At 44.2% G+C, this 17,977-nt stretch overlaps 3 protein-coding genes across 7 annotated transcripts in view; 2 read left to right on the top strand and 1 right to left on the bottom strand.

Annotated features, from left to right (window-relative positions):
* Positions 1-6,181, top strand: part of LOC102370255 (merlin-like) — a 29,826-nt gene extending 23,645 nt beyond the window's left edge. For all 5 annotated transcript variants that reach the window (XM_006033274.3, XM_025215030.1, XM_025215031.1 and 2 more), the window contains 3 exons: positions 1,703-1,853; positions 2,527-2,736; positions 4,825-6,181. In XM_006033274.3, coding sequence (XP_006033336.1) covers positions 1,703-1,853; positions 2,527-2,736; positions 4,825-4,860 — 397 coding nt within the window. In that variant the 3' untranslated portion in view covers positions 4,861-6,181. The remainder of the gene's footprint in view (positions 1-1,702; positions 1,854-2,526; positions 2,737-4,824) is intronic.
* A 151-nt stretch (positions 6,182-6,332) lies between these two features.
* SBDS (SBDS, ribosome maturation factor) lies at positions 6,333-11,484 on the bottom strand. The gene is made up of 5 exons (XM_006033272.3): positions 11,300-11,484; positions 11,011-11,140; positions 9,947-10,147; positions 9,203-9,367; positions 6,333-8,643 (listed from the first exon to the last, which is right to left on the bottom strand). The coding sequence occupies exons 1-5, from the start codon at positions 11,413-11,415 to the stop codon at positions 8,515-8,517; spliced, it is 741 nt and encodes a 246-aa protein (XP_006033334.1). The 5' UTR covers positions 11,416-11,484; the 3' UTR covers positions 6,333-8,514.
* Positions 11,485-11,914: 430 nt separating this feature from the next.
* Positions 11,915-17,977, top strand: part of TYW1 (tRNA-yW synthesizing protein 1 homolog) — a 144,203-nt gene continuing 138,140 nt past the window's right edge. Inside the window, exons 1-6 of the mRNA XM_025215033.1 lie at positions 11,915-12,309; positions 12,699-12,841; positions 13,290-13,430; positions 14,373-14,474; positions 15,024-15,218; positions 16,452-16,733. Coding sequence (XP_025070818.1) covers positions 12,267-12,309; positions 12,699-12,841; positions 13,290-13,430; positions 14,373-14,474; positions 15,024-15,218; positions 16,452-16,733 — 906 coding nt within the window. The 5' untranslated portion in view covers positions 11,915-12,266. The remainder of the gene's footprint in view (positions 12,310-12,698; positions 12,842-13,289; positions 13,431-14,372; positions 14,475-15,023; positions 15,219-16,451; positions 16,734-17,977) is intronic.

Genomic DNA, 17,977 nt, shown 5'->3' with positions numbered 1-17,977 from the left:
TATACAAAGAGAAAAGATGTTTTCTAAGAATCAAGCCTTGATGAATACAGTTTCTGTTTTAAAGACATGTTTTTTTTCTGGTAGCAGTGTACTCTGCTTGGGTAAGAGTGCATAAGAGGATGTAAATGTCCCTCTAGTGTTGGGTTACAGTATTGCACAAGTGACCTGGTGCATCAAGGCAGACAAGGTTCCTTGGGTGAATTTGATCTCTTTTATTAGACCAACCCAAATGGTTGGAGAATAGTTATTAAGGAAGCTTTCGGGTTCAAAAACCCTTCATCAGGCTAAGGAAGCTGCAGCAGTTGGTGTGTGCTCTTCCTGGATGGAATGAAAAGTAAAGAAGCCAGCGGCTGGGCTGGGGAGTCAGTTGCCAGGCAGATTGTAACGTATCAAAAATCCAATGTCTATGTTTAGTCCCTGATCTCTAGTATCCAGTGGGTTGATGAAATGGAGCTCATAGGCTCGTCTCTGGGACGTGTTGTGTAAGTTTCCCTTGAGGATCAGGACTGAGAGATTGGAGAGAGAGTCCTCAAGGGAAACTTACACAACACGTCCCAGAGACGAGCCTATGAGCTCCATTTCATCAACCTCCTGGATACTAGAGATCAGGGACTAAACATAGACATTGGATTTTTGATACGTTACAATCTGCCTGGCAACTGACTCCCCAGCCCAGCCCAGCCCAGCCCAGCCCCTGGCTTCTTTACTTTTCATTCCATCCAGGAAGAGCACACACCAACTGCTGCAGCTTCCTTAGCCTGACGAAGGGTTTTTGAACCCGAAAGCTTGCTTAATAACTATTCTCCAACCATTTGGGTTGGTCTAATAAAAGAGATCAAATTCACCCAAGGAACCTTGTCTGCCTATATCCTTAGACCAACACGGCCACAACCTAAACCCCTGGTGCATCAAGGGGGTTTTCCTTCCTTTGCAGCACTGCTTGCAGTGCTGTTTGTTTTGGACACAGAATAGTGGACTAAACAGATCATTGATTTGTACTGTTGTGATGTGATTGTTCGTATTTCTGTAAATACTGACTTTTAAAATCTGGCCAAAAGATTATTCAGAATGATCCTATATATACTGCTGCCAAACATAGATTTTAGAGAGAATCAAGAGGTTGTCTTGAATGTTAAAAGTTTTCCCTACGTAAAGTGATGCTTACTTCCCTGTGTGTACTATATCGTATTGTATACACCTGATAGATCATTTGCTGACAGTGAAAGAATCAGAAACATTTATAAGTCCTGCCTGGCCTGTGTCTAGTGAGAAACATTCAGTGGAGCTGGCAGATTCATTTCTCATTGTTCCCACTTGTCCCCTCAGCAAGGGAACCAAAATCTGCAAACTTCCTGTGAGCACTATGACCATAATAGCAGCCAAAACTAAAACCAGTATCACGGAAAGCCTTTCCCCTCTATGAAACAAAAGGGGAACATTTTGTCAAGCCTATGGGATCAAGTGTTAGAAGTACACATGGACTGAGATAAATGACAAATCACTATATGTGTCAAATTCATGCCTAGTGTAATATCAACAGACTTAAGCCCAGAATGGATTTGTCCCAAAAGCTGAGTGCAAGAACTTTTGGGTTATATAAAGTAGGAGAATGAAACAGCTTTAAAAATAACTATAGTCCTTTTTTTGAGCAATTCACTGATTAATTCGACTCCTCTTTGGCTTCTCCTCATGTGGACTGCAGGTTAGATTACTTAGACAAGAGCAAAAGATTTGAAGATCGATTGAAGGAACTGAAGTCAGAAATCCATGCTCTGAAGCTGGAGGAAAAACAAACTGGGCTCTACTCTCATTGGAATGAAGTTCTTGGATCCTTGGATCGTTCCTTAGGACATGTGTGTAACCTTAAGTATAGGTTGTGTAGTAAAGTGACAGCTAAGCTCACCCATATCCTGGAAGTTGCTCATAAATATCTTGTTGGCAGCACTGAAATCCCTAAAATAATTGTATATGTGAATGTATGTTAAATGTACAGCATTTACTTTGGTTCCCTACATGTTCTCTGATTCCACTGGCAGAAAATGTGAGAAGCGTGACTTGAGAGGTTGAAAAAAGCCTTTTTAAATCTGTGAGAAGCTTTTTGTGAGTGGAATCCTTTCACAGAACCAATAATCCCAAACTCCCCATATGATATGAAGGCTGTTGAAACTAAATGAATTCTGTCCATTTCATGACATTTAAGCAGTCCATACTCTTCCGGGTGATACTTATTGTTCAGAGTAGTTTGGTATTTTTTGGTGAAGTCATAAGGTTCTTGGGTTTCCATATACACAGTTCCTAGACCCTTACTCAACCAGTGCAACAGTAACATGGACTCAGTCCTTTCAGTAGCCCCAAACCAGGCAGAAGTGACTGAGGAGTAAAACATTTTAAAGACAAAAGGAGGTGATGTTGGGGAATGGATGAGGGACCCATAATTCCAGATCAGTGCATTTTAATACTCTTATTGGCTTAACATGAATTAGCGTAGTGAGAGCACGAATGTTTCACGTGTTCTGCTCTTTAAAGGTCCCGTCGTGGATGAAAACCTTTGAAGCTGTGGATTCGTTGGATATAAATTTTCAGAGGCCTTTCCCTGCTTACCCGCTAAATACTACAAGCAGCTGGCCATGTACCAACAAAAATCAATATATGGAGCCTGTGGGAAAGTCACCTTTTCAAACAGATACCTTGGTTGCCAGCAATGTGGGCACAGGAACTAGAAAACAGATTGTAAAGGTAAGGAAATTGATTTGATCTTTTTCAAAAATTGAATAAATGTAGTACTTAAAGATTAATGGCACTAGTTTGGGCAACCTCCTCCCAGCCAGCTCCATCTACCTCAGTCCCAAGATATGTATGTACTGGTACTTATACTAGTTGTGGGATTTCCTGTCCACAGTGGTCTTTCAGGCCTATGTAAGTTGATGACACATGGGCTAAAATGAGACCAGTTGACTCCATTCTACTTGTGAGCCAAGCTGAAGTATGAAGCTAGGTCTCAGTAAATGAAGTGCAGGTGTCATTAGGTACCAAGGGAGATGCAGTCAGCTTCTGGGGTTGACTAATTAGACTAGGAGCTATATAGGAACCATCTTCTGTGTATGAGAAAGATTTAAAGGCAAGCGGCCCTGACACAGCAGAAACCTTGCTCTTTGTACTGCTATTTGTGCAGTTCTACTAGAGAACCAATGGGAGGGGTACAGGACACTTGTATGTAGATGAAGCCAGGGTAAGAGTTTCTATTTTATGACCAATATATTTGCACTGTGCTCATGAGCAGGGATCCAGGTTTTCCATGTTTTTCCACAATGAATGGATTTTCCCCTTAAAGGAGAAATGCAGAAAACTGTGGATTTCCCCTTGCAGACTGGCAGAGTTCCAGCCTGCAAGGGGCTGCTTGGTGCCAAGGGGAGCAGGGGGAGGATGATCAGAGGCAGGGGGTGCCATGTGCATGTGTGCGCGCACATACATGCACATGGCTGGCAATACAACCCCAGGCAGTGTGGTGGAGAGCAGCTTCTGTAGGTGCCTGCAGGTAAGTCTATGGGGGGTGGTATAGGTGACGGATGGGTGGGGATGACTTGTGGGGAGACTGAGGCAGCAGCTTGCACCAATCCTGCACAGTGAGGGACGGAGTGGGACAGGGTTGGTGGCTGGGGGGTGCTGCTCAGCTGGGGCAGCGCGTGGTATCCAGGACCTGGGGGGGAATGCGCAGCCATTGGGTCCAGCTGGGGAGCAGGATGGGGCCACAGGTGGCTAGTTGGGGGTGGAGGGGCAGCTGCCTAGGGCTGCATGCACTCCCAGGGAGAGGTTGGGTGCCAGAGGTGAAGCATTGTGGGGGGGCATGTGGTGCCCCCCCTCCTCGATTTCTGTGCCTACACAGTGTGGCAAGGAGCTGCAACCTGTCTGGATCAACACCAGGCCGGATCTGCCTTCTTGGCTCAGCAGGTGGGACTCAGCACAGGAGGGCAGAGCAGGTGGCGAGGCTACTTGCCACCACAAGCCTGGTGCCAGCCACCTGCAGGTCATGCTAGCAGGGCAGGGAGTCACACTGGCAGGGCTGGCAGGGAGCTGAGGCTTGGGACTGAGGGGCACTGGCATATCAGGGCTGCTCAGTGCCATAAAGCAGCGGGAGTGCTTGGTGGGGGACAACACTGCAGTTGAATCCACATCCGGGTGAGCGAAGGGGAAGGGGGAGCTTCGATTTTTCCACGATAAAATCAAATGCCAAAATATATAGGTATTAAAAATTTATTTTATTGCAATGATTGAGGCACTGGTTGGCTTCCAAATTGCTTCAAAATTGTAAATATATAAATAAAACATTGTGTTCAACTGATATATATATATATAGAGAGATATATATAGAGAGATATATATAGAGAGATATATAGAGATATATAGAGATATATATAGAGAGAGAGATATAGAGATATATATAGAGAGATATATAGAGAGAGAGATATAGAGATATAGAGATATAGATATAGAGATATAGATAGATATCTATATATAGAGATATATAGATATAGATATCTATATATAGAGATATAGAGATATATATAGAGATAGATATAGATATAGAGATATGAGTGATGTTTTATTTTAATTGTGGAAAAACACAGCTTTGGGGGTTTTAATTAGAGAATTTTGGATTTTTAATCAGAAAAAAACAGGATCCCTGCTCATAACATCCTTCATGTTTAGACTTTCCAGGCTCACTGGTAGATAATGTTAGAAATTTTAAAATTTTGGCTCCCACTCACATTTTTTAATAGGATGTTAGGGTGGAAATAATTTTTTTTGTCTCTGATTTGTGTGTAGGTTCAGCAACACGATTCAGATGTGATCTACATTTGAAACATCTTGACAGTTTGGTAATGCTTTCCCAAAGAGGTGAATAGGCAAAACTTTGTGATGATCCATTTGCCTGACAAGAAAAAAAAAAAAGATTTATGCAAGAACATGATGTAGTTCTAGCTGCTGAAATACATCAGCATAAAATATGTTCTGTAGTGACAGCATGGTGCTGTTCACCTTCTAAACAAGCAGCATATGCTGCTTATATTAAAAATGTCAATGGGACATAATAAGCATTTTTGCAAACAAGCAAAACAGAGGAGCCAAACTGCATCTTGTTTACTTTTCATGCACTTTGCAAGGAAACACTTTATGCTTGAGGTCTTTTATCCTAAAGTGTTTTGAAAGCTGATGGACACAATACTGATGAAATGCCAGACCCGTAAGTGAAGTGTGGAAGACAGCATGTAGCATGCTGATGGGAAGAGAGATTTGGACCGGAGAATCAAGGGAAAAAACCCTGCCTTTACAAAAATGCGGTAGGATCGCAGTGTTTATGTAGCATCCAGGACTTTAGTTTTAAATCTTATCAATTGGGCATGACACTGATACTGTTCAAATACTTACGCTATACCAGTCTAACCTTCACAAACATAACTGTTCACATACTTAAGATTCTGTTGGGGAAAGCTTGTCTTCCTACCTTAAATAGATGGACCTTTTCCTCCCCATTTGTTCACAGCTCTCTTATGTTGATCAATCCCGGATGCAGGATAAATCCTTAGTGTGGAAGCATGAGGTTTCTGTTATTTTTGTGTTAAGAGAGCACTTTAGTTGCTCACACTTGTCTGCTGCGTAACTGAATACTTCTGTGGAAGCTACTCAGAAAATGCTAGAGACAAAGGGCACCCCTTAGTGTCTGCTAAAGATGGACTCATGTCTGATGGACCATAAAATATGGCATATGCCACAAAGCACCTCCTTTCTTTTCAGTGGAACCAATCAGTACTTTCAGATTCTGTGCATCAAAAGTATATTTAACTGAGAACTCTTCCAACTGCCAAAGTCTGGAAAAGATGATGATATACTTGTAACTGAAAGTGTCTGTGTGCGCAAGACCATAAAGTAAAAATAGATGTTAATGTTCATAACTAGAGTCCTAAAAACCAAAATAAAAAAATCAGAAATGTTTAAAAAGGTTTCCATTCACTTTTGTTGTCACTAGCTTCTTAGCCGGTTAGTCTCTATTACTCTGCTTTAGAATTAAGGCAAAAGATGAAACGCCAAATAAATTATTTCCCTTATGTGATTAAGGGCACGTATGGTAGATATCTTCTTTTAAACTTAAATTACCCTCAGCTTTCATCCTCACAGCCCAGCATTAACTACCATTTCCCCTTTGAATGGAATTACAACCTATATACATATCTTGCGTTTTCAGCTGTACCCACATTATTCACACACTGTGCAGGGAAATACAGGCTGCCACTGAAGAGGGTAAGACTGGAAAATTAGCACACTTGATCATCATAAGCTTTTACTGGGGTTTATTTTGATACCAAGCAAACATCCTTGCTGACACGTAAATAAACCAAGTGTATATGATTTTTTTAAATCAAAAATAACTTCTACTACTAGAAACAACCTTCAACTCACCCCCTCCAAGTACAGAAAGAGCCTTAATACAGAGATAGATTTGCAAGGCTCTCAATAAGCTATACATCAGACCAGGCTCAAATCCTGGGTTTTTCCTGTGGGTAGCCACCAAGCTGTTCCAGACACCAAACTGTAAAGGAAAACAGACCTTGTGGTTGTAAGCAATGCAATGTTATGTTTCCACACAACCCAAAGTATTGGATGAGAGTCTCATAAAGTGCCCAATTTAATGTCAGCCAGATGTTAACACCAAGTGCCAGTGACACATTAAATATCAGTGTTTACTCTCACCACTTAGAGTGTATATGAAAGAGGAATGGTCATCTCAAAGATGGGCATGGTTCAGTAAGGACTTGTCTACAGAGCAGCTTATGAGCCTCATTATGTTTGTATGCCCCTGAATTTGGGCCCGTGTCCCCAGAGAAGAGAATGGGGTATTTATGGTGGTTAACTTACATAGGTAGCAGTGACGTGCTGCAGATGAGCAGGCATTTTGAATTTGCTCCCACAATTTAAAAGGGGCTTAGGGTCACTGGGCTATAGGGTCCATCTGTGAAACTCTGGTACGTCTAAAGACTCTTTCAAAGCTGGCCTTAAACCAAGCTGAGGCTGGGGGAACTAGTGGGCCTTTCTGCTAAGGGCACTCCCTCCTACTCTCATTTACAGAGGACTTTCCAGCTCTTGCTTACCTCAGTTGATTCCAATTGTCTTTGCTTGTATACGTTAGTAGTCTTACCTCCTTGTAGAAAACTTATGCATCAACTGAGAATAAGGGACGTGGCTGTGCTTGTCATGTAATGCAAATGATGAACTTACCCCTTGCACCAGGCACTGTGGATTCTATTAATTAGCATACACATTTTACTGCTCAATACTCCTATCGCAGAATTTAGTTTAAACTCCGACTGCTTTGTCTTTGTTAGCTGTGGCTGTGGAGTTTGCCAATTCTCCATGTTTAATAGTTTAACCTACCGCTGCTACCCTAGTCTCTTTCAGGAAGGATGAATCTCTTGCTCTCTGAGAAGCCTAGTGTTTAGTTGTGTTACATACACACATAGGGTATCTAGCTCAAACAGGTGCTCTGTAAAGTATCTTACCAGTAGTACTACATATAGATTTTCATTTTACACTCAAGCCCCTTGTCAGAAAGTTTACATAGACACTGACTAGAGACATTTAGAATAAAGACAGATCAACAGAAATGCCTTCCTATTCTCTTAGATTGGATAAGAAAAGGAGCGTGTACAATTCTTACTAGTGGGAAATGAAGGTACAAGAGAAGCATGTCTATCATAGCCAGAGGCTGTTATCCATTACAGACCTGGTTAACTTCAGTAGTGAATGTGCACGTCAGCAAGAACAGCAAGAGAGAAGCATCATGCCATAGCTCAGGGGCAAAGGCTATCCTAGTGGAAAGATGTGTCATCATCACTGATGACTCCTACACTATGACAAAAATACTTGCTTTATTTTATGTATAAAGCATAGTTTGTTATTAATTTATCCAAATATAGCTGTAAGAATAAATTACTCTGCAATCTTATTTCCTTTGAAAAATACAGCGTGTCCCGTTTGTCCCCACTGAATGAAGGCTGCAAAAACAGTCCGCAAGTCATCACTATGTTTCTCTATAGCAGGCTAGGGCACCTAGCTTTCATTGTGTGCGCTGTTTTAGGGATGACACATCACTTGCTTGTCTACAGGTTTTTTGCAAAGCCTCCCATGCAGCACTGAAGTTAGGTAAAGGAAAAACAGCTTGGCATACTACCTAAATCAAACAGTGTTCAGCTGCAGTAGACACCCCTGGCAGAAAGAAGCTAACAGCAAACTTTCAGTGTTAGGTCTTTAACTTTATCTTGGCTAGAGCATTCAAATACTTCCCATTCAAAGTCACTTGTTATGCAAGTAAGTGCAAGAAAACACCACATGGAAAAAATCCCAAGTAGAACTAGTGTCAAAAATTTGGCAGCAAGAGGCTGGAAAAGCGTGAGGGCATAGCAGGATGGACCTGCCTTTTAATACAGCGTCCGTCACAGAAACGCTGTTCCCGAAGAGCGTTTACTCAAACTTTTCATCGCCTTCTTCCACATCTTTCAGGCTGACTACTTCCAGCGTGCCTTTCCCCTTAGTCTCGCACCGGATCAGTTCATCAATCTCTCTGAAGCAGCCTGGGTCAATAAGGCATACCTAAAACAGTTCACATTATCATCAGTCACACAAGAAAATTTAGTCTATGCCATTTCCTGTTTATGTATGATAGTTTTCTGTGCAGAGATGTCTGATCTGTTAGTTTTTCGTAAAAGAGGCTTCCCTGGCCACCACTAAAAGCCTGTTTAACAATGTACCTCGACTGCCCCAAGGTAGTTTGGAAGCTCTACACGATGGTAAAATTACTGATTCAAAACAATTAGACTGCAAAAAGGCCCAAATGCTCCCCAATTCTAGATCTCATTTATTTTTCCTGTAATCCTATATAAAAAAATTACTGTGCTGTCTGCACTGAACTGCAATAAAATACAATGTAAAATGATGCTAAGACAGTCCATTAAAGTATAATGCCATTTTCTTTCATTTGACAGTGTCAGGAAGTTATAGGTAACTCACTGTCCACTCTGCATCTCTAACTAATGCAGGCTGAGAAACGTAGTATAACTATGGTTAACCCAGCTTCCCCCTTGTTCATTTCCTCTACTGCTACATGTAAGAATAGCAAAACTGCCCAGAACCAAGAACAGATTTCTCTTACAATTTCAAACTGGTCATGGAAGTCTTCACTTTCTACGACTTTGATCAATGGTTTAAGCTTCTCTTTCAGCTTCTTCCCTTCTTTTTGTGGGAGAACTAACCGCAGTCTCATGTGAGCTCGCTCAATCTTCATGTTCTCCTTTAACTGTCTGATCACTTCCAGTGCCTACAAAGACAATAAATATGAGTGAAATCTTACTTATACTCATTTATTCAGAATATCACCTGCCCACACCAAGATGTAGTAGTGCCTTCTAGTGTCTTGTATGGGCAGCAGAAGTGTTTTTCAGTACCTTCTCCTGAAATTCTAGCATTGAGACTGATGTGCTGCTTGCAGCTGATTCCTGTGACAAGACATATCTTTTCCACCAAGCACTGCTGGGTTTTTGTTGCAAGTCTTTAGAAAAACTGGAAATCTGGCTATAGGTCTACAGTAGAACTATAAAACCACAACATTCAAAAGGTAAGGCTAAATACACTGTTCATGTTAATAGAAGGTAAGATTTGGAGCCCAAACAATATGTTTTAGGAGACTATAAAACAGCAGCAATATTGTTTTTGTTGGTTTCTTATGCCGGCCCCCCAAGGAAGAGTTACTAAATCATGCTCTGAGGTTTTGCATCCTGGGTCTGCTTTGAGCAATCTGCTCTAGTGCTACCTGTCTGTCATCCCTTTAGCATCAGAAACTACACATCAAAATAAACTCCTTTAAGTGCAACCTGTGTGTTTAGGGTGCACTACTGACCTGCTGTTTAGTGCTCTTGCTCGGTTTGACCGAATAGTGAATATCCTTCATGGCTCTTTCTATCAGGATTACAGTGTACGGCCTCTTGGTTTCAGGGTTCACACATTTTTCGGCTACAATCGTTGCAATGTCTCTAAACATCTGCTCCAGCTGTGTATGTCGCTCTTTGTCAGACACCTGCAACTCCCCTTTTGATAAGATCTGGAAGTAATGGATCAAAAATAAAAGCTTCCGTTAAGAAAGTTTCTTATGCCATAAGAAAACTTTATAGCAAGAATGGCATTGCCTTGTTCTCAATGATTATTATGTATTTCAACTTTTGTTTTTAAAATTGGAGTATTAATTTCTAACTACAAACAATTATGCAAAAGTATAACAACAATTCTTTGAGAGAGGAAAAAAGAAACCAGCATTTTCAAGTGTTAAATTCGATGCATCAAGCTAAAAATTTCAGAGGAAAAAAGTATCTAAACTCTGCAACTGTTTCAAAATAAGCACTATTACTCTTTTATTTGATTACAAAGCATAAAGTGACTAGTTAATCCCTGCTCTATTATAAAAATACACACGTAATTAAAAAAACCCAAACAAAACCCCACCCAAAACCTTTGTGACCAGGCTTCTCAAACAAAAATGTCAGTACACAACACAGATTTATAAACATAGCTGAAAAAAACGACACAATAAATGGAACAACAGTGCTTTCCATCCTGGGCCGCTGGTTTGTTAGCAATTGAAAAACATCTCTCGAGTTAACACCAATGCTGCCAAAAGCAAGTAGGTAGGCGTCCATACACGCCGGCTCTCAGCACGCTGATCTAACACGATGGCTCAAGTTGGTATTCTTAAAGACGACAGAATACAAACACTTTCCTACCCAAAAGGGGGATTCTGTGACCAATCTCCGAAAGGAAGAATAATACACTAAAAAATACTTTAGAACTTGAGCAGCAACAGAGCGAGATTCAGCGTAGCTGACTTTTAATAGCAGGCAGCTTGGATCGAGATTGCGCATTGCCCATAACAATCAGCAATCCGTATTCCTGCATGGATGCAGAACCCACCGTTTTACAGATTTCTGTCTGGTCATCAGTCCCGAAAGCCTTGACGAGATCTTCCTTCTTTGCAACTTGGCCTTTAGAGACATTGACAAACACTGTGTGGGTCTGCAGAACTTCCTCGATATCTTTTTCACTGGTAAAAGGATTGTACAGAGGATTAGAAGATGCCTGGAGACTGTCTGAAGTCTCTAGCGTTAACTACCCAAAATACCATGCCACGTGCATCCTTGGAGGAGCAGAGAGGAGTAGGAGACAAGCCAGCGGGTGCTAGCATCCTGCCCGGGCCCGATACCCCCCCGCCCACACCGGCCCATAGCAGGCGATCTCGAAGCGCTTCCCGGCGCGGCGGGCGCGCACCACGGCCACATTGGTGAGGCGGATCTGGTTGGTGGGGGTGAAGATCGACATGGCGACTCCTCCACTGCGTACGCGTCCGCCGCCTTCTCTGTCCCCCCCGGGGGAGGGGACGGGCCCACTTCCGCCCCACCCCATTGGTCGCTGCTCCCCCGCCCACCCTTGTGACGTCACGGCGCCGGCGACAAGCGGGGTCCGGCTGGGAAAGGAGCGCGGCTGGAAACGCGGCCTCAGCGCGCGGCGTTCCGGAGTCTGCCCCGCCCCTCGCTCCGCGCGCCGCCGCCTCGCTGCGGCCTCGGCATGGGTGAGGGTGAGGGTGAGGGTGAGGGCCCGGGCGGGCCGTGAGGCGACCCCGGCCTGGGGCTGCAGCTGCCTCTGCTCAGGGTGGAGGGGATACGAAATCCGACGCCTTGATGTCGCCTATTGTTCTCCTCTCCCCTTTTCTTGAAGAGAAACATAGAGGACGTTTCTCCTCAAGAAAGACAGCGCATGTTTCTCTCCAAGAGAGGACAGAAAAGCATCAGGTTTCGTATCCATAGGGGACAGGGGATGCACCTCCACCTGGTCAGACTGGTCCGGACTGGGGTGGGGGAGAGGAGCTTTGTAGCGGCCGCAGACCCCTCGAGCGTGTCTTGACGGTGTCTCGTGCAAGCAGGGTTTTGGCTGCGGCGGTTGCCTGGCGTCCCCCGCGGCAGGCCGGGTGCTGGCGTCAGGGTTGAGGGTCGTGTCACGTGGAGTTCCGACCGTCCTGCCGAGATGAGCTCGGCTTCTCCCCGATTCGATCGCCCCGTGACTCTTCGAAGCGCGCGACGGCGTCCGTGCTTTATCTGGGATACAAGGATGCGGTTCAGAGCCAGCGCCAAGGCCTTATTTTGCTAGGCGGAGGGACAGCCGGTCTCTGCCGAATGGATTTGAGAGGCAATCTCCAATTGCACAAGTCCAGGCAGGGTTTGTAGACCGGGAAGGCTGCATCGTGGTGTTGCGAGATACTGCGTGTGTGTTTTCTGCTTGCTTTAAGTGGGTTGGCGCTGAAGGAAGCTGTCACCGCTTTTGCTTTTTTTGAGTGTCATCGATTTCATTGATTTTTAGGGTCGGAAGGGACCTCGGTAGGTCATTGAGTACGACCCCCTGCCCTGGGCAGGAAGGAGCGCTGGGGTCAGACGACCCCAGCCAGGTGCGTGTCCGGTCTCCTCTTAAAGATCTCCAGGGTACGGGGAGCACCCCCTCCCTTGGAAGCCCATTTCGGATTCTGGTACCCCTCGCTGTAAAGAACGTCCAACCTAAATCTGCTCTTGTCTTGTCTCACCTGCTCCTGTCATGATTCATTCTCCTTTCAGATGCATCAGTGGATACTTGGAGTTACTTCTACACTCACCTGATGTCCTTGTGGCTACACAGGTTTTACATCTATTCTTGTGCAGCTTTTGGCATCAGTATTTGGATCTGCATTCAGTTCTTTGCCGGCAGAACCAAAAAGCAAGTAAGTGACATTTCCCAGTCCTGGCATTGTATCATTCGGCCTGAAAAAATCCCATCGTGCCTATACAAGAGGCAGCGAACCCACCAGTGAAACATATCCCTCTCTGCTGTGTAACATGGTGCTTCATTTTACTTTGGTCCCCTCTAGAGTCAGGAAAGTTCAAAACTATTGACGTTTAAATGCGGTTTGGGGTACTTGAAAGTCATGGTACTTGATGTGTGTTAAGATTCCAGCTGAAGAATGACCTGCTGAATGCTTTTTGTGCGTCTTGTGTATAAGGAGCTCCCTCAAACAGTCACTCGTTTTGCAAAGAGCAGTTGCCATTCAGCATTGGCCTGTTAGCCCTTTAAATAGGATATACCACATCTGATAGTATGGCTTGTGTGCATGATATTTATGTGAAACTGACTGAAAGGGGAAAGGGTGAGATGCTGTTATTGTTTTGTAGGATGGAAAAGCCAGCTGGAAGCCAGCTTCATTGGAAGTAACTGACGATGTACTGGTTAATGGATACGCAACCCCAAAGGCAAAAGAGGCTTATGTGGCAGGGGTGAAGATTTTCTATGGATCACAGACTGGCACAGCTAAGGTAAAAGTCACTTCATTCCATTTGGTTAAAGGGAATGCAAAATGACACTAGGGTCTCAAAGTGTACATAGGTAAACACCTGCAATGGGGTGAGACCTGAAAGTGGAACTTGCTAGCTGTAATTGGCCAATACGAAAAATAAATAGTGAGAAATGAATTGGATTAAGAAGTATTCAGCTCTGACCCAAAGGGCTATAGATCATAGATAAGAACTTAAGGTGCCTGTACACGAGCAGGGAGGCTATTCCAACATGCTGTAATTTCAGCGTGGCGGAGCAGACTTGTTTAATAGAGTCTGCTGGAGTGTGGTCATTACTGTGCTTCAGCAGCCTACTGTGTCGTGTATCAGTGTCTCCACGCTTCAAACTGATGGGGGTACTTAATCTAAAGCTAGGTAGACGAGCTTTAGATAAAGCGCTCCCGCTGCCATTTTGAAGCACAGGGACACATGCATGAGCTGCTCCGGGCGCTTTAATTAGAGCGGCTCTCGGAGTTGCTCTAATTAAAGCGGTTCCCACCCCCACTCCCGAAGCACATGTATAAACACCCTTATGTTCTCAATTGTCTGCTTTCTGAACACCCTTTTGAGGGCAGGTATTGCTTTATACTGTTTCTCTCTCAAAGGCAAATCTACCTTAAAGTTCTCTCTCTCCTGTGTGCATGTAACTAGTCTGGAAAACATATAAAACTGTCTTTTTCTGAACCTTTTTCCTCCCAAAAAGAGAATGCTAGCTAATATGACAACCATGCCATGTGCATCCTTGTTCTACCTCTGTACATTGTATTAAATATTATTTTTCTGGTATCCATTGCAAGGTTTATAGGCTCATTGCAAGGTTTATAGGTGTCTTGCACCCTCTCATGGCAGCCAGACAGAATGGAGTTTGTTCAGCACTCACTTTGTTTGGGTTGATGTAATTAAAGGTTTCTCCTGTCTCCCCAGGGGTTTGCAGCAGTTCTTGCTGAAGCCGTTGTCGCCCTTACTTTGCCTGCAGAAATTATTAACATGAGAGAGTACGATCCCGATGACTGCCTAGCTGAGGAGGTTGGTAAAATACTTGTAACCATTTCCTGAGGATGTAGAAGGGCCTGGCTGCTGCTTTCCTCTGTGTTTCCCTGCAGGCATCTCCTCAGCTCCCTGCAAGTCTAATGTACCTGTGTTTGAAGAGCACTTTCCTTTTCTGTGTGGAGTAACAGAGCTCCTCAGTGTTCGGCTACAGAAAAAAGCCAGTGTCTTGAGAATGAGGGTCTGTGTCACAGACTGGGGGGATCTGGGCTCTTTTCTTGGTTTTGCCTCAGACTTTGTCAGTGAGAGTGAGCAGCTTGCCTGGAACTTCACAGCCAGGAAAATGTGGGACTGTGACATGGCACATTCATGTTCATTAAGTCCTTTTGAGGTCCTTGGAGGTGCTGTAGAGGTCCAAATCCAGATTCATAGTTCATGATCTCAACAATGTCTATGCATTTTTAATTTACAGACCTCTCAAATGAACCCTTATGCTTTGTCATGACATCCTGTGATGGGAAAACTGGCTTAGAATAGTCAGTGCCCTGCCTTGTAAACTATTCCTTTCCTCTGCTCTGTTATCCTTAGACAATCAGCAAAAATGTCTGTGTGTTCCTAGTTGCAACCTACACAGAGGGACAGCCAACTGAGAATGCAGCCTGGTTCTGCAAGTGGTTAGAAGAGGCTGCAAATGACTTCCGGTTTGGCAAAACATATCTGAAAGGCATGAGATATGCTGTGTTTGGCTTGGGCAATTCGGTATACATCGACCACTACAATACGGTAAGACTCCCTGAAGTCTCTGTCTCTTGTCTCCTTATCCCACAAGTTGCAGAGTATCCTCCAAACCCATGGATTTCCATGCTGCTGCCAAGGTTTCAGTGTCAATACGGTTCTGGCTGTTGGTGTTCTGGGGCATTTATATATGCATTCTGGGAGGGGGGGAAGCTGCTCTGAGCATCTTGTGTATCAGCATCCCCGCACTTAAAAATGGTGGCAGGGGCGCTTTATCTAAAGCTCGTCAAATGAGTTTTAGATAAAGTGCCCCCATTGCCATTTTTAAGCACGGGGACGCTGATACATGAGACACTGGAGTCTGCTGGAGTGTGGTAATTACCACACTTCAGCAGACTCGATTAATTGTGTCTGCTCTGATGCACTGTAATTACAGCACATCAGAGCAGCTCACTGCTCATGTGTTAGGTGCCCCTGGTGACTGTTTCTGTGAGGAAATTGGTGAACTAAGTATGAAGATTTTCTGTGGATTTGAATAGGAATTGTGTTGGACCATAACCTTTTGTTAAGCAGCTTTTGTGTGAGTGCAGTATCGATTCAGAGAGAAAGGGAGTGAGTCCCACTGGTCCAGTAGGAAATTGTGGGCTTTTTTTTTTTACTCAGGATGTTGTAGTCCATTTACATTTGCTTTCCAAAGGACAAAAGGACCCTCTTGCTTGCTGCCTTTTCCATCATCTCCTTTTTGCTTGCTGTGAGGGACCATATAAATATTGTTTTTGGAGCCCTCCTCTGAAAGTGTTTAGACCTACTAACCAAGATAAATCTAAACTAGAGAGAAAAAAATGATGGAGCTTATCATTAGGTTAGTATATTTGTCCAGTACTGGGTGGTCTGGTGCCACGTCATGTATTTTAAATATATCGGGGCCTGTTGTTATCAGTCAATTCTGGACAAAAAAGTCTCTAGCCCTTAGAGACTGCCTGTTAAGTGACTGATGATAGTAAAACTGCTTTAAAGGTGAAGAAACCGTGAGGTCTAGAGACAGTGAATGAATGGTCTTAACCCAGTCTCCTGATCAGTAGCAGAGATGATATTGGAGCACAGCTGTCCCACTAATGTGCTCTGCATCCAGTCATCTCTCTGGGTAAACTCTGTCCAGTTTATTTCTCAAATGACACTCTCTCTCTCTCTCTCTCTCTCTCTCTCTCTATCTATCTATCTATCTCTGTCTCTCAGCTGTGGGAACATTTTAATGGGCTTTTTCTTCATCTCCCATTCTAGGTTGGAAAAAACATTGACAAATGGCTGTGGATGCTCGGGGCCAATCGTGTTATGACACGTGCAGAAGGAGACTGCAATGTAGCCAAGAGCAAGCATGGCAGCATTGAGGCTGACTTTGCTGCCTGGAGGGTCAGGTTCCTCCTTAGGCTCCAGGCCCTTTGCAAAGGGGAGAAGAAGTCCTGTAGTGGAAACTGCAAGAAAGGGAAGTGCAAGTCCAAAGTGAAGCAGAGCAAGGAGGGATCTGATCATGAGCAAAGGGTGTCGGAGCAGGAAAACACTGAGGTAGAGGGCGTCTTCTTGGCCAAGTAAGGTGGCCTTAATTCCATCATAATAGTCTTGTAGCAGGGATGGCTCTAGTGAACTTGAAGATCCTTTTGGAGAGTTACCGACTTCCTCCTCCCCTTCCACAGCTCAGGGTGAAGACCAGTGGTGTGACCTTCACCTTACATTTTGGCTCCTTACTTCTGTGCCATGGGATTGGGTTAGTTTGGTCCCATGGTGAAGGAGAGGCCCAGATAATTAGTAGTGGGTCCTGAAATGAGGGGGAGGTACACATGGAGTGGCAGTGTGGGGATGTTAGAAGGATGCTTACTGCTAAAGGTAAGGAAGGTCATGCCATGACCAGTAGATGAGTTACTCATAAGGGTCTTCTTATCCTCCCAGCCCACATGGGAGGATTATCCTCCCAACCCTTGTACAGTATAGGAGCAGGCACAGTCTGAACCCCACTAACATTTCATCCTGTGAGCTTCTCTTCCTCAGTGGCATTGATAGCTGCAGGTGGAGCTGTGATATATGAGCCCACCCTGTCTCCATTCTGAATCTCTATTGCTCTTGTCTTCTCCATGGTGTTTGTTAGCTGCAGTTTTGATCAAGAGGGATGTGACTACATGGGCTATTACTGCGCATGAATAAACTCTGTGGCTCATTGCTTTGGAGTTTATTCATGTGGAGCACGTTGAGCTAGGTTGGAGCAGCTCCCAGCTGGCAGATCGCCCCAGGAGTTAGCCTGCCAGCCTGGGGCTTCTCCCCACAGCTCAATGTGCTGTGGAGAGGCTGGATGCAGCAGCCTCAGCACTGAATCACTCGCATGCCCCAGCCAGTTGGGGCAGTGTCTATGTGTGTGCTGCTGTAGAGTTTTTTAGTCTGCAGCAGGATGGTACTCGTATTTACTTCTGTGGAGTAAATTAGTTTACTCCAGCCTAATGGAGCACACATATAGATGCCGAGATGTTTACTGGACAGCTAATTAGTCAACTGGGCAGTAAACGTCTCATGTAAATGTGCCTGGAATAATCTCTCTTGCTCAATGGATTGTGAACCCAACAGTTGCTGAGAGGCTTGAATGCTCCCCCTCGTGCCCTGTGTTGTTATTACGCACAAGAACGTATCATTATTGGTGCTACAGACCTTGGCAGAAAATAGGTTCTCTACTTGCCGAATGGGCTGTCTTTTCTTTAGGCTGCCACTGTAAACTCTGTTGATATAGCAGCCTGACTTACTGGAAAGTAAGGCAAGTTCCCTTC

Source organism: Alligator sinensis, unplaced genomic scaffold, assembly GCF_000455745.1.
Source record: "Alligator sinensis unplaced genomic scaffold, ASM45574v1 scaffold1227_1, whole genome shotgun sequence".
Taxonomy (NCBI): Eukaryota; Metazoa; Chordata; order Crocodylia; family Alligatoridae; genus Alligator; species Alligator sinensis.
This window is presented reverse-complemented; position numbering and strand designations above follow the sequence as displayed.

Excerpts from the sequence above, each read along its gene's own strand:
- SBDS (XM_006033272.3), bottom strand. The coding sequence starts at position 11,415 with ATGTCGATCTTCACCCCCACCAACCAGATCCGCCTCACCAATGTGGCC. Across the intron at positions 9,368-9,946 it reads GCAAGAGCACTAAACAGCAG|GCACTGGAAGTGATCAGACA; the intron begins GTCAGTAGTGCA and ends TTGTCTTTGTAG. Across the intron at positions 8,644-9,202 it reads TCCATGACCAGTTTGAAATT|GTATGCCTTATTGACCCAGG; the intron begins GTAAGAGAAATC and ends GAACTGTTTTAG.